General features: G+C 33.7%; 1 protein-coding gene across 1 annotated transcript in view; it reads right to left on the bottom strand.

Annotated features, from left to right (window-relative positions):
* Positions 1-1,784: 1,784 nt before the first annotated feature.
* The window catches only part of LOC107443713 (cytochrome P450 4V2), a 38,237-nt gene continuing 23,150 nt past the window's right edge, over positions 1,785-16,871 (bottom strand). Inside the window, exons 5-12 of the mRNA XM_087152025.1 lie at positions 10,716-10,906; positions 9,964-10,033; positions 6,642-6,768; positions 5,542-5,736; positions 4,865-5,038; positions 4,716-4,782; positions 3,129-3,308; positions 1,785-2,449 (exon numbers count right to left, since the gene is read on the bottom strand). Of these exons, the coding sequence (XP_087008151.1) occupies positions 2,283-2,449; positions 3,129-3,308; positions 4,716-4,782; positions 4,865-5,038; positions 5,542-5,736; positions 6,642-6,768; positions 9,964-10,033; positions 10,716-10,906 (1,171 nt within the window). The 3' untranslated portion in view covers positions 1,785-2,282. The remainder of the gene's footprint in view (positions 2,450-3,128; positions 3,309-4,715; positions 4,783-4,864; positions 5,039-5,541; positions 5,737-6,641; positions 6,769-9,963; positions 10,034-10,715; positions 10,907-16,871) is intronic.

Below are 16,871 nucleotides of genomic sequence, written 5' to 3'. Positions count from 1 at the left end.
TGCAGTACAAAAATCGAAAGAACTTTATACATATGTGCTATCATGATATAGACTATGATCTCACAGCTGAGTGGCATTTCTTTCCTACGGCCCACGGAAAAAGTCCATGTGATAGTGTTGCAGGTACCATCAAAAGACAAGCTGCACGTTCCAGCCTTCAATGTTATTATAATGATCAAATCATGACACCGCGAAAGTTATATGATTGGGCTGTAAAAAATATCCCTTCTCGCAATTTTATGTATTGATTTAAGAATTTCAGGTTTTTTACTTACTTTTCCATGGATTGTTTTAGGTCTTTTATTCATTTTATTGAATGTCTTAGATGGAAAAAAAAGTTGTACAGCATACCGCTTTTATTAATTCTTTATATACTTCCTATAGAGACCGCAAGCTATAAATTTGTAAATGTGTAGAAGAATGTTGCAGTAAAAAAAAAAACATTTTTTTTCGTAATTTTTGAGACTACATGTTTCGAGATATTTCAGGTCACTTTTAAAGTTTGACCTAGCCTGAGAAGGTCATATAAGGTATCAAACAAAAGCTCTATTTTTTAGCTTTGCAATGGTTTTTGAAATTTTTTTCTGATATAATTAGAACAAAAGTTACAGCCATTTATTTATTTGTGTGCAAGTTTGTCGTTTTTTATGAAAATTTTATTTTTTCAAATGTCCATAATTTGGACGATTTTTAACCTAAAAAACTAAAAATTGGTAGAATTGCTTACTTTATTCAACCAAATTTCATCAAAATCGGAGAGAGGTCGATCCGAAAGTGATTGATCTGAGGTGGAATAACTCCTTTTTAAAAGAAACTACGTATAAGTTTTAAGTATTCAAGTGACAGAGAAAATCAATCAAAAAGAGTTGATTAATTCTGGTATTTTTAAAGAATGGTTAAAAAGCATTTGAAGAAACAGCACACAAAGATGATATTATGACTTGACACATTATTCATCAATAATGTGACAAGTCATTAAATTGTTAAAAATTATTCCATAACTTTCAGATTCTATTTATGCCTCTATATGTTTTTATGGATTATTGATCACTAAACTTTAAACGCCATTTACTCGAAACTATGCTTCTTTTACATGCTGAGTCTCTAACTAAAAGAATTTTTAACCGATTGACTTCAAATTTTGATACAATGTTTCACAATAAATAAAGTTTTCGTTGCACGTAGAATTTTCAAATTGGGTAGACTGGTTTTGAAATCCACGAAAATGTTTCTAATTTTAGGTCATTTTGAATTTTTTTCTCAAAACCCTACAATTTTAAGGGAAAATGTAATTTTTTTAAAAATCCTACGTGTAACGAAACATTTCTTTATACAGGCTTCTACTGTGATATTTCCCTTTAATTACGGTTAATCATTAGATGAAAGTTGCAGTTACTGCACATGAAGTCTCCCCGAAAAGCTAAGGTAGTTAAGTCAATCGCGCTTGGCCAATCCGGAGTCTAGAAAGTTTACACAGACGCAAAAAGATTTTAGAAAGCATAACAGAAGGCAACAAAGGAAAATCAGAAACATAAAAATTATACAGGTAATGAGTTTCTTTTTATTATTAAACAATAATACTGGCCTCAACTTGAAATGTTAACTGTAAAAAATTTAAAGTTTGAAAATGGGCATAATTGTAAGATTTAGTAATCAATATATGTTTACTAAAATTACTGAATCATTATCATTATATTTTAACAGAATCTTGACCAAACATTTAAAACTTGTACATGCTATGTCTTTTGCTTCCGCATGTGTTATTGAAATTAAATAAATAAAAAAACAGTCACATATATTTATTAAATTTCATCTTACAATAAACAAATCTTATTCAAACATCACAACAAATTCTTGATTTGTCATATGAAGTTATTAAAAGAATAAATACAATAGAAAGAATTATTTACATCATTAATCACATAACAATCAAAACACAAAAATACAATTCAAACCCAGAACAGTAATGAAGCTCGGAATACATGATATAAAAAATACAAATAAATATGACCGAGTACAAATACTGAATCTTATCACAACTTGCATATTCAGTTAATACAGAAATTGTTACTGTAATACAGTGAGCAAAGAGGATTGATTCTATTTACCCACTGCACTGATTCTTTAAATGTAGGTTAAATAGCGTACCTGCCTACCTTTATGTTCATTAAAAAGGTATTTTCTTAGTCCAATAGCCGTTTAAGTGACTTGATAATCAAGCAATCAATTCAGACGAGAGATATTTTAGAGTACCTTCCAGTAATAATTGTCTCAATTGAAATTTATCTTGTATTTCGGTGTGTGAATCGTAGCATGAGCGGTTCAAGGTTTCTAGAAACGAGGCTAGGATAAACATTAACTTTGTCTCTGGGGTCCTTGGATGTTACTTCAAAAGACCGGAATATGTTTGCGAGCACAGTCTTTTCCTCCATTAAAGCAAATTTTTGACCTGGAAACATTGGAGAAATAATGTAATATAAATATATTAAATATAATAAATTAACATTCACGAAGTATTGAAACAGTATGTTCATTTAAAATTTTTATAGGCATTTGTCATTTGTTAACAAATATTTTTTAAAGAAACATTGCTGAAAACTTAAAAAAATTCGTGTCAAACTAAAAATGTTGTTATAAAACACAAACCAATTTCGTACGGCAGAAACAGCTAATAATTTTAATACACCTTTTTCTGTCTGGAGAAAAACGTTTATACAAAATATTGTTTCTGGTTCCGAAACAAGACGCATAAAATATGCTAGGAATTTCAAACTTACGATCACAATACAATCTATTGTTAGAATTCATTGATAGGTGTAAAATTTACAATCACTTCTTTCCTTCCGGGGTTTGTATTACAACCAGTTCTGTTCTTCGAACGGGTATTATATTCGAATACGAAGATAATACATCATAAATAAAAAGCAAATCTGTATAAAAAAACTAATTTAAATTTTCTTAATAATGTTTGTTGCTTTTCTCGGTGGTATTACGTTATAAAATCAAGAAAAGTTCAACTCATACAAAGAAAGACTTACTACAAAGAAAGATATGCAATTATAAGATTGACACAAACACAAATTTTTATTATAATAGTTTGTAAGCGTATATTCACGGCATTACATTACCTATACAATTCCTTGGCCCGGCTGAGAAAGGCACATAGGCGTATGGGTGCCTTCCAGCTGCGTTTTCGGGAAAAAATCTTTTGGGGTCAAACTTTTCTGGATCAGGAAATGATTCGGGATCTCTATGAAGAATGTATGTAAATATAAAGCAAGTGCACCCCTTCTCGACTTCGTAGTCCACTGTAAAATTTAAAAAAAAATATCAATATAAAATAAATAAATACATCATTACATAAAATTATTGCACTAAATGTAAAAATTTCTGTTTAACCGCAGTGAAAAAGAGAAACGAGAATAGATAAAGATGTTAAGTTCATCGTATTAATGTCGAATTTAATGATAAAAAAACGGAAAGGCCACACCATCTCAAACACGAGTACTAAATGATAGAGAAAAAAGTAAAACTCTGAAATGATAGAGTATAAGTAAAAAGTCAAGCGGAAGAAATAAATTTCATGTACATTAAATTTTCTGAAAAGCCCAATTTGCTGTTTAATTAACTAATTTTTTTTAGTTCAATGTTAAAATCTCTAGAGCAAAAGTGACAATACTGCGTTAAATTAAACGATATTACATAATTTATACTGCAACTAAGGTAAATAGACGCTGATTCATTCAGTAAAAGGAATTATTACCCCAAGGAACCCTCCAAACCCTTGGGGTATTCATCCACTTTTCCTTCGAGTTTAATATCTTCCTTACCTGTACTATGCATGATTCTTTATCGCCTTACGAGATCATCGCCAACAAAACCAATTATTTTTATTTTTTGAAATGCCGGATGCTATTTAGACAAAGTATGAAATAATCGTCCTGATGAGGTTATTATGTAAATGATGTGCATGTTACTGTGAATGACCGAAATCGGTGGTTGTTGACTTTCATCGGTGAATGTTGACAATGAAATTAGTCGCTTTGGTGAATGTCCGAAATATTTATTACATCCGATTGCATATTAATTTATTCGTGGATATAATTACATTTATTCGTTATTTTAATACTTATTGACGATAGATTGGCAAATATATACCGGGCAGTGGCACTTGACCTTAAAAAAACATCAGTGTAGGGTATACTGGGCAATGGCACTTGACCTTAAAAAAACATCAGTGTTGGTTATACCGGGCAAATGTATACCGGGCAATGGCACTTAACCAGACCTAGTATGACTAGACCTTTGGTAAATGTCCGAAATATATACTAGGTCTAGTGCCACTTTTGCTATAGCTTAAATATTTAAAAAAAATAAAACAAAGCGTTTGAATCAGTTTTAAACTGATAACGAAATTATTGCTTTAAAATTAAAATAATAAGAACTGCGCCAGATAAGAGTAATTGAAGTAGTTGCTTTATACGACGCATGTGCGGAAAAATTTTTTAAAAAAACTATCCAGGTGCATCTAAAAGTGAATGAATATCCCAAGACACCACTCCAATATTCCTGGGCTATTTATTCCCTTAAATGATATAACCAACAGTAAAGTTATTTAGTGTTAGAAAAATTTAAAAAATATTTCCTTACCTAATTTTTACTTCACTGTCAATATAAATAACTAGTAAAATCGGTATTATTATTTTATTACTTACACACTTTGAAGTTTTTTCTAACTTCTCTACCTATGAAAGGAACTGTAGGCTGTAATCTAAGAGTCTCCTAGAGCAAAATATGAAACAGTTAAATTTATTTTTTAGAAATTACAATATTTCGATATTAAAGTCTTGGAATTAAATTATACCTTAATGACACATTTCAAGTACTTCATACGCAATAAGTCATCACGGTTAATATCTCTTTCATTATCACCTTCAAATATTCCATCCAATTCTTCGTGTATTTTTTCCTGTACGTGTTTATCTAATCCAACGAAATATAATGCCCAAGAAATGGCCATAGCTGTTGTATCATGACCCTAAAAATAAATTTTAAAACTATATTTTTGCTCCTAAAATGTTTCCCTTTTTTCTAAATGTTCCAAAACAAATGCGATACACAGAATAAAATTTAATACAGTGTAATATAATATATTTTATTTTATCACTAAAAGCTACCAATCCTAGCTTTTTTTTATTTTCACAACAATGATTATTATTGTTATATACCAAACGCTTATTTTTATATTTGGTACTTTAAAAAAAATATTATTTTATCTATAAATTTGTGATCTTTTATACACAAAAGTTTAAGACTTAAATTTGAGTTCATCAATTTTTTTTCTTAAATTGTTAAAAATAAATAAGGCATTCTGATTAAGGTGGCTTTGCTGTATGCAGTTTACTTTTTAATATTATTTTATGACTAAAGCATAAGTTAAGCTTTGAAAAAAAATACCTCAGAAACAACCAATACAGCTTTGAATAAATATTCATATACATACTTTCATAATCATATGCAATACTATATTATAAAACTTACTGCAAGCATAAATGTATCTACTTCCTCTCTAATGTCTTCTTCAGTAAATGATGGATCTTTAATGTGATGCTCTAACAGTAATTCCAGAAAAGCTTTGCGGCGGCTTGTATTTGAAGGGCTGTCATTGGCAATTACGTTCCACTCTTTTACTAAATGATTATTTTCTATCATTTCAGATTTCTTTTCTTTTATAACCTATGTATCAAATTTATTAGTATAAGCTAGTTCTTATTATTAAAACGAAATTAAATATTTTTACTGATCGAGTTATTGCTTATCAGTAAATCATTCATTTAATTGACTTTTTATTAATATTATTTCTCGCAATTAATTACATTCAGTACAGTAGAAAATTGAGATTTTATATGAACATAAAAAGTAAACCTTTTAGGGTAAAAAGTTACACGACATTGCGCTTTGATTATTTATAAATAGGGGGTAGAGAGAAGAAGTTTGCATACTAGTGAAATAAGGCATAAAAGAGACCAATCTCGAAACGATCAATAGTTAAGTAGTTATAAAGATTTTATATTAAAAAAGAACAACTTAATGTTTGTAACAATCTAACAAGTAAGGCAGTTTACTCTATGTATTTTTGCCAGCTGAATTAAATGAGACCAAACGCGAGCTAATAGGACCAATATTTCAGAAGCTGCCAAGACTTTTAACTTTTCAAAGTATACTCTTTTATACTTGTACTTATTTAAGCATCTTATTTAATTATCTGGATAGTTAAAGCACATGTAATGTAATCTTACTTAAATGAAATAATGCTTCAGTCGATAAAATTAGAAGCTATAAGTGATTCATTCGTACAATGCAACATCAAAATAGTACTTTTAAAAAAAATATTGAAGTTTAGGTTCTATTGACTCCTGTTTGGAACCTTTCGATTAAACGGGGAAAAAATATAATCGCAAAAATTACAAGACTAATTTCCTGTGTGTAACACTACCGACTTTAAATCGTATAAACCTTTAAATATAGTTTTTCAACTAAAAAATCTACCACATACGAGTAAAGATAGGAATTCACATATATTTGTAATAAATTGTTTAATAATAACAAAAAAAAGTCAATGTTGGTGACGAATCACTTACTTTTCTAGTAAAACGATGAATAACATTTACATTTTTGAAAAACTGTCTACCAGATGGCGTAAGTTTAAAAATGAAATCTAATAAAAGCCAAGGCCTCAGGATGCGGAATAAGAATATATCACCGATTCTAGAAAGAAAACAACAAAATCAATAAATAAACATTTTTTTAATAAATATTTTGAAAACTTTAATGAATATTAGAAAAGAGCGGTAAGTTAACCTGTAAACAGTCGCCGATTTTTAAGAGAAATTATTCACCTGAAAGTCCATTATAACCAACAGTTATTGATGGAAAAAAAGACATTGCTTTGGTAAGAAATATATATAAAAAATTAGTTCCAGCATAGATATATTTTGAATGGATCTTATTAAAGATACAAATGTATTTACAAATAATAAAAGAAAATCTTAAAACTTAACTCTGTGCATATAAGCATTTTTATGTAATACAGATAAATATTTATGATTAAAAAGTTGCAGCAGACAAAAAAAATTTAATTTTTAGATGCTTTTATGTCTCTATGTTGCATAAGAACGTTTAACGTTTTGTCAGCTCAGTTTTATTGATTAAGGATACCATGGTAGGATTGATAAATTTTTCTCGCATGAAGATCTAGATTTCTATGATTGTCATCAGGGTCAAATTAATAGTTATAAATGTATTGTTTGCATGCAAAATATTTTACTATTTCTAATTTTAAAGTATTTACATTTAATGTTTATTTATCATCCTTTCTCACCATTCTCTGTTATTATGTCTATGATTACTATTCCAAATTAAAGGCTTAAACCTAGAGGCGGCGTTCCTTTAATAAAAAGTGATCCATTGATTGTTACCTAGTATACATACGTAAGATTTAAAGATGCAATCAATACTTAGTTTCTGATTGCGAATAAGAAAACGAAGATCCAACTACAAGTGAAGATATTTCTGAAGACAAAAACTTTTCAGAAGAAGAAATAAAATCCATAAAAATTGACGAGTTGAAAGGAGTTTTGGGGAAAACTGGCTCCAGAATGGATATTCATTACTACATACCTTAAAACAATAAGAGATTAGGGTCAGCAAATGGCGTTGAAAATTTCTGTTCGAAGTACAGTTAAAATATCAATCTAGATTATTTTCATTCAAACTTGAATGAACAAAACCATAGAAGAAGAAATTTAGGTGATGAAAAATCTAAAACCATTGGCATGAATGTGCCAAAATCATTATTCGCAGATGGGTATGCAGAATTAAAAAAGACGTTAAAAATAGAATAAAAAAGTTTCAACTAGTGGCATGATCGAATTTGTTAGTTAGTTAGTTATTGGCGCAAGAGCCAGTTGTGGCTATATCGCACCTACAACTTGGTTTTTATTAAATATCTATATTGATGTATCAAAACCAATGGCTTTGAGGTATGAGAAAATGTTGTCGTGGGGACTGTTACCAATTAATAAAATCAATGATGGATTAAAGTAACCCAATTGGCGTTGTCTCTGAATTTTAAATTTGCTACATTTGGTTAAAATGTGTTTCACAGTGAGCACAATGGGAACATTCTGGAGCAGGCTCATTTAGTAGAAGATGTCTGAGAGTAATACGAGTATGACCGATACGTAAACGGTTTAAAGCAACTTCTAGCTTTCGAGGTAGATTAAGATGTGTATAAGGTTGTAGGCTAGAATAGATACTATGTAGTTTATTATTTGTCTCATTATTCCAGTTTCTTTGCCATTCTGAATACAAGGTACATTTGATAACATTTTTAACATCTGATAACGTTGATTTGTGATTAGTTAGGTTATCTGTTGATTTTGCCGCCCGATCTGCTAATTCATTTCCTAGAATGCCAGTATGTCCAGGTGTCCATGTATTTGAGTTTGTTTTTGTTTGAAAATTTGAGTTTTAATAAAATTGGTCGGAAATGTTAAATGTTTCAAGTAATTCCTATATTGATTTTTTTTAACCTGGGTAACACTGTTACCAAAGTTAATATATTAATCACAGCATAATCCAAATTTTAGAAGTGACAGTACACAATCTAAGTGTAGAGAAAACAGGGAAACTGATAAAAATTAAACGTTCTTTTAATAAAACGATGAGTTTTTGTTAAAAAATTTTATTACAAATATTATTCCATTTCTCATGTATACTTTATATGTCAATAGGAAAAAAAATTCTGAGAAAACCCAAAATCGGTTTATGGGTCAAAATTATAATTTTTTTCTTTCAAAAAATAAAAAAAGTAATAATAATAAGCCATTTGAGCACACCAAACCAACCCTGTGACATGGCAAATCGAATTTCCAGGTTTAAACCCATTCAAAAATGTCTGCTCTGCTTAGAAACTTAGCATTTGGCTGAGTTGGTAAAAAAAAAAAAAAATTCAGCATAGAACTTCGTAGCAAAATAACTACTTAGATTGCGTGAAAAAATTTTTAATAGTCAAAAATTCAAAACATTTCTTTAATTTTTATTTTTATTAGTTTACGTCGCACTAAATGTTTACAGTTACTTAGTTTACGTCTGCACAATGGGTTATAGGCGACTGTCTGGGTAACATCCCTGAAGATGATCAGAAAACATGCCATCGCATTTTTGCTGGCTGTGACGACCGCGAAGTAAAGCATTTTATGGTAGAACAGTTTAACGAGGATCGATACCACACACCCTCGGTCCTTCCGCAGGCTGATCAAAGTGGTGATCCACCCACTTACTGAACGCAGCCAGCGATGCTTGACTTCGGTGTTCTACTGGGTCTTTACGATCACTGCGGGATCAATTTCTTTATACTTCACAGTTTTGCAGAATTTTTGAAAAGTTCAATTCTTGAAATAAGAAATACATACTTCAGTGCAGTAAAGACGTACATACGCATGCAAAAATTTAATTCTGCAATCTTATTTATCTTTATCTAATATTATTCCTTTGTAAAAACATAAACAACAACATCCCGTCATTATGGATAGCTACTATTTTTTCCTGCTGCAGAAGCTATAGTTCAGTTGGTACTGAGTGACAAGAAGCCGATGGAGACAATGACTTTTTTTAATTTTACTTATTGATCCGTGTACTTTGAATTAACCTTGAAAGAAATAGACACCCCTACCTAAAATAAAATGCATTTAAAATAAAAATAGTTTTTAAAAAAATGTATTTTAAAAAACTAACAATTTTTAGGCATCTGTTGATAAACAAGGGGAGTTCTAAAATCATTATACGCGGTTACGTTTAAACGAGATAAACTATGTTAAGAATTTTAGAAAAAAGCAAATGCGTATTTTTAAAAAAACGAAAAGAAATAAAGAACTAAGAATTCGATTCCTAAAAACTTACTTATGAATCGCTTGAACGTACTCTTTGCATCCACCGGATTGCACATTTATTCTTACGCCCATAGCTGTTTCTGAAAGAAAAATTTTAATAATTGGGAAAGTAGAACTATATTTTGTTAAAAAAAATTAAAAATCAATAAGACCTTCAAAAAGAGTACACCTTGATATATTTTGTAAACTTGTTGTAAATTGCAGCAAACAAATAAATTTTGCAGACGCCTTTTAGTGTTATTCAAATGAACTACAAGTTCTACAGATGAATAAACAGATACGAATTAAAACTTAACAAACATTTATTAATTCTAAAGCAATCTAAATTTAGTGATATTTACAAAACCTAACTTATTCGAACACTAAATAACCAACATAAATATTTCAAGAAGGTTGCCATCACAAAAAGAGAAGTGAAACAATAAAAATTAAATGAAAGCAGCAGCAGTCAGTCACGTGACACCAACTATAACATATTACAATCTCTAACACTTGTGGTGGTAATTCCTAAATATGACATATTTAATTAATTATTACAAAATTACCCAGGAATATTTGCGTTTAACTTGCATTTTAATTTTAAGAACTACAAAAAAATGTTCTTTTAAAATTTTTAAACCATTTTTTCTATTAGTAACTAAAAATATGAACTTTTACGGTGGATAAAAGTTCCTAAATAAGAGACATTTGAAGTCTAGAGGTTCAGATGAAAGGTTAAATTTAAACCCCATTAAAAATATTCCTGTATATTATGACACTTACCACAAATAATATCTAGAGTACAAGCAGTAATTAGAGGAACAACATCAGTCCATGAATCTTTCTCAAGTTTACGAAGACGTGAAACAAGAATATTCGATTGATCAGAAAATACTGGTACAAAATCTTCTAATATTCGAAAATGAAAAGTCGGTGTTAATAGTTTTCTTCGGTAGCTCCACTTTTTACCGTTACTGAAAATAGAAAATATATATATATATATATATATCATTCGCAAAAATCATAAACATATGTTTTAACTAAGTATAGTTTTATTAAAACAAGTATTTATTTCTAAAAATTATTTTTAAAAAATCTAGCAGTTGATTGATTGATTGAATGTAGGGTTTAATGGCACAAAGTCCTAAGAAGGACATGCTGCGCCAAACATACGTTTTTAAAATAAAGGTATATTACAAATTTTCCTCATTAAAAGCCACACGGAATTTATAAAACTAGATACAACGTGAAGGAGGTATTCAAAAGTGAGTAAAATCAGGTAAAATGTAAATGTAGTAAAGTATTATAAAACAGTTGCATTCAAAGCTGAATAAGATCAGATAAAATTGTGAATAGGATAAAACAGTTATATACAGTATAAAAGACCAATTGCGCGTAGAAACGCAAAAATGTTAGGATGATGCGAGTCACCTAACAAATCCCGCAGAGTTAAAATAGAACTACCAAAAAAGGTTAGACGATGACGGTTAAAACATGGACAGATGATTAAAACATGATGAATAGTGAGTAAAAGTTTGCAGGTGTTGCATTGGGGAGGAGGTTCCCCAAATAACAAATGTAGGTGGGTCAGCCTAGTGTGGCCGATTCGGAGACGGTTTAACTTTACATCTGCATGCCGCAGACTCAATACAGGATAAGGGCTAAAATCTGTTTTTATTGAGTGCAACTTGTTATAAATTTTTAGATCCCATTGCTGTTGCCAAACAGATGTGACGAACTGTTGAATATAAGTTTTTGTGTCCGAGAAAGGTACAGATAAAGTTAAAACTGAAGTAGCAGATCGTGCAGCCGAATCAGCCAAGTCGTTCCCTGGAATACCGACGTGACTCGGTACCCAACAGAATAAAATATGAAATCTATTTTGAAGGGTTATCAACAAGTGATTAATAAAACATAAAATCGGATGATTTTCACTGTTAAAATTTTCCAACTGGCGCAAAACGCTCATACTATCTGAGTATATGCAAAATTTCCTTGTAGAGCGCGTAGAAATCAGTCGCAATGCCAAGAGAATGGCAACTGCTTCAGCAGTGAAGACGGAGCAAATATCTGGGATTTTGTAGCTATAGGCATCATCAGCGATGATGACACCACAGCCTACATATCCCGCAGATTTTGATCCGTCAGTAAACACAGGGACATACTCTGAATATTGGTGACGATGAGAAGTGAACAGTTGTTGATAAATGATGGGATCGACGTTAGATTTATTATACATCATAAAAGGGGAATGAAATTTATATGGTGTGATGCTCCACGGAGGTATGAGAAAATGATCTGTTGATTGCGATGGTGATTCGCAAATGTTAAGAGTTTGAATGAGTGAACGCATGCGGGCATGAAATGGAGGGACGTGAGAAAATCTAGCTGCATATAATCTCTCCAAGCTTGATGAAATTACATAGTGCTTTAGTGGATGATATCTAGAGGACATAATACGAAAGTAATAACTGAGAGACAGCTTCAAGCGATGTAAATCTAATGGCAGCTGATTGCATATAATATATAAACTTTCAACTGGGGATGTACGAAAAGCACCGGAACAAATGCGGAGTGCAGAATGGTGTACTGTATCTAAGATACGTAGATTGGAGGTGGTAGCAGAGCCATAAACTGCACATGCATAATCAAGTCGCGAAAGTATCAGTGCTTGATATATGCGTAGCAGGGCTAAGCGATCCGCTCCCCAAAATGTATTCGACAGTACACGTAACATATTCAGTTTCCGTTCGCATTGTTTTCGTAACTGCCTTATATGAGGTATGAAAGTTAGCTTATTGTCGAAAATGACACCTAAAAACTTCGTGTGTGGTACAACTGGTATACGAATGTTATGTATAGAGATGTCAGGGTCATTATGAAGAGCGCGTTTACGACAGAAATGTATGCAGCAACTTTTAGATGGCGAAAGAGTGTGACCATTCTGATCACTCCAGTCTAAAATCTTGTTCACAGCTAATTGCAGTTGTCGCTCGATGACTCTCATGTCGGATCCTGAACACGAGATGTGTAGATCATCGACATAGAGAGAGCCAGAGACAGTAGGTGGCAATATGTTTAAAACTAGTGAAATATGGATGATGAATAATGTGACGCTTAAAACACTACCTTGTGGGACGCCTTCTGTCTGAATGTAAAGATCAGAAAATGTACATCCAAGTTTAACACGAAAATAGCGCCTCAGCAAGAAATTTTTGATGAAAATCGGTAAATGACCCCGGAGTCCAATGTCAAACAGTGTCTTGAGAATTCCATAACGCCAAGTCCGATCATATGCTTTCTCGATATCAAAGAAGACAGAGACAAGATGATTTCGCCTGACAAAGGCATTACGAATTCTGGATTCCAGTTCAATAATATTGTCTACAGTTGACCGGCCTTTGCGGAAGCCACTTTGAAAATCTGGTATGACATGCTTTTTTTCGATGTAATACACAAGTCGAGAGTTAATCATCCGCTCAAATGTTTTACCAAGGCAGCTGGTCAAAGCTATCGGGCGATAGTTAACGGGATCATTAGCGTCTTTACCTGGTTTTAAAATAGGTATCACAATTGCTTCACGCCAGCTAGACGGGTATGTTTGTTCCGTCCATATTCTGTTAAACAGAACAAGGACATTTGACAAAGACGTCCGATCTAAGTGGCGGAGCATGTGATATGTAATACCATCAAGACCAGGGCTTGTGTTTTTACTTCGATATAATGCTTTCTGTAATTCGACAAAACTGAAATCACTGTTATATTGGCAGGGACGACGTGACGCAAAGTTTATATTATTCCTTTCGACGGTCTGCTTATGGTGTTGAAATGCTGGGCTGTAACTCTCTGGACAAGAGACAGCAGCAAATGCATCACCAAGCATATTGCAAACGTCTGCAGGAGAAGAGTAAATGGTACCGTTTTTCTTAAATATCGGAAGTCGAAATTCGCGATAAATGCCATTAGCTCTCTTAACTTTCGACCAGATTTGTCTGGAAGATGTTGAAGATGTTATGGACGAGACATAACGGGACCAAGATTCTCTTTGACTTTTGCGTCTGATCTTTCGTGCTATAGCTTTCGCCCGTTTAAAGGCCAAAAGGTTAAAAGTATTAGGATAACGGCGGAAGGTGTTCCACAAGCGTCTCTGCTCTTTGTAGGCAGCTGCGCATTCTTCATTCCACCACGGTTTGCGGTGGCGAGGAAGCGAACTTGACGACTTAGGAATACTTTCTTCTGCCGCGTGGAGAATTACAGATGTTACATTATTAACAGCATCACCTATAGTATTGCGGGTTATCATAACCTCCGTAATCTGAGCAAGCTGGGTGAATAGAGGCCAGTTAGCGCGATGAAATATGAAAGTTGATGGTCGTGAACTCATGGGAACAGAAGCAAAATATGAAACAATGACAGGAAAATGATCACTGTTGTGAAGATCGTCACTTACAGAAAAGTTTACAAAAGGTACGAGAAATGGTGAACATAACGCTAAATCAATGGAATGAAAGGTTCTTGTCGGGGTATGAAAGTAAGTTTCTTCGCCTTGATTAAGCAAACAGAGATTATGGTCACGAATGAGTTGTTCAATTTTACGCCCCCGGTCATTGGAGGTGGAACTACCCCACAATTCACTGTGACCATTAAAATCCCCGAGTAAAATAAAAGGTGAAGTTAACTGAACTATCAGAGAGTTTAAATCTGATTGAGTAACAGGTGCATGTGGTGGTAAGTAGACAGTGCATACTGTAAGTGGGATATTGATATGAATTTGAATAGCGCAAGCCTGTAATGAGGTGGATAATGGAAGATGAGTAGATGGTAACGCATTAGAAGTTAAAATTGAAACACCGCCATGCGGTTGATTTCCATTATTAAAATCCTGTCGATAGCATGAATAATTGCGCAGTTTAAAATCATTGGATGACGTTAAATGTGTTTCCTGCAAGGCAATGCATGCAGGTTGAAATTTTGAAACAATGTCCTTAACATCAGAAAGCTTGTTTCGCAAACCGCGACAGTTCCATGATATGAAACATATGGACATTATGAAGTATAAAAGGATGATTTAAAGGTAACGTCATTATTAAGAGGTCAGTCAAGTAGGCACTCGTCGTCAGAAGGATGCAGAGACAATTCAACTTCCAGATCCATCTTCTGTGACGCAGAAGTGGATTGATTGGTATATTGAACGTACTTTGCATCTTTTTTCTTCCTGGAATAGCCAGGCTTTAGACTTGGGGGTAATTTTTTTAAAGGGATTTGTTTTGGAAAAGGTCGGGCCTTTCCAGAATTGTCTATTTTAGATGTTTTGCTAGGTGGAGGTGAGGTGGTCCGATTGGATGTTGATGGTGCGGTAAAGTTAAAGTTAGGTTTTTGAGTTGGAGGTTTAATCTGTTTGTTGGCAGTAGATTTTTGTGCTGTGAAATCAGTTTGCGTGCTAACAGAACAATACGAAGTCTTTGCAACCGTGGAATACGACACGCCCGGACGGGGTGTACGGGCGGTAACGATTCGACGGGCTTCGTTAAAGGTTAGGTTTTGCAGTACTTTAACAGATTGAATTTCTTTCTCTTCTGACCACCTGGGACAACTCCTTGAGTAAGCTTCATGAGCTCCCTTGCAGTTAACGCAAAGGGGTTGTAACTCACAGGAAGTGTCTGAATGGCCAGGAGTAGAACAGCGAGCGCAAACAGATGTACCTCGGCAAGATGCTTTTGAATGTCCAAACCTTTGGCACTGAAAGCACCTCAAAGGGTTTGGGACATAAGGTCTGACTGGACAATTATACCATGCAAGTTTAACAGCAGATGGTAATGTTGGAGAGGCAAACGTAAGGATAAGATGTTTCGTTGGAATGAGTTGTCCATTCCTTCGAATCCTAATCCTACGGACCTCGACAACATGCTGGTCTTGCAGGTTTTCTAAGATCATACTCTCTTCGTCGTCTATGAATTCAGCTTGAGATATTACTCCACGACAAGTATTCAGAGATTTGTGAGGAGTGACAGTTACATTAAAGGTACATATATTTGTACACTTAGATAGGGCAGTGGCTTGCTTTTCGGATGTCGTCTGCACTAAAAGGTCGCCGGAGCGCAGTTTTCTCACAGAGGCTACTTCTCCCAGTACGGAGAGGAGAGCCTTGTGAATTAGGAATGGTGAAACCTTAGAAAATGAAGTGTTTGATATAACAGGATTCGTCAATGTTATGATGAAATAACGAGCGTATACATGCGGTGTAAGAGTTGTTCCGCTGTTTTTGCATTGGTGTGCGGAACTCAACACCGTACTATCTTCAGCCATAGAAAATAAAAAACAGTTCTACTACCAGCGGCATCACCCACCACGGAGTCCTACTGAGGGGATGCAAGTAACATAATTCATCACTTGACACCGATGCTAACCAATAGCTATACGTCCGCGAGTCACCCCTGAAGCAGCCTCCACCCTTAACGAGGTGCCCAGTAAGTGACTCCGGACTTGACCCTAGCCAACAGGTGACGTTCGTGGCTAGCCGGTTGACGCATACAGGCCAATATGCACCTCCCGTTTACCTGAAGCACGGGCCAAAGCAGTGTATTGGGGTACCAGGATGCCCCTCAACTGCCAGGATCCCGTTTTCCAGGGACACGGGTCTCCACGCACGGCAAACACGCGGGTGGTCTCTTCCCATCTGGGTTCGATACAACAGGGTGGTAATCGAACACAGATGACAAGCCCTTACCAGTAAATTCGGCAACCACGACAAGGGGGAAGAGAAAGAAGAAAGTATGAGAAAAGGGAGAGGAAACGGAAGGGAGGATAGATCACTAGGGTACCCCGGGGCGTGACTCCCTGTATTTACCTAAAGAAGGTAAACCCCCTCAGGGGAAAATCTAGCAGTTATTGTGTTGATTGATTTCAAAGAACGACACTTATAGCTATATAAAAATAACA

The sequence above is a fragment of the Parasteatoda tepidariorum genome, chromosome 9 (genome assembly GCF_982258835.1).
Source record: "Parasteatoda tepidariorum strain Cologne lab strain chromosome 9, Ptep-v5.0, whole genome shotgun sequence".
In the NCBI taxonomy this organism is placed as follows: Eukaryota; Metazoa; Arthropoda; class Arachnida; order Araneae; family Theridiidae; genus Parasteatoda; species Parasteatoda tepidariorum.
This window is presented reverse-complemented; position numbering and strand designations above follow the sequence as displayed.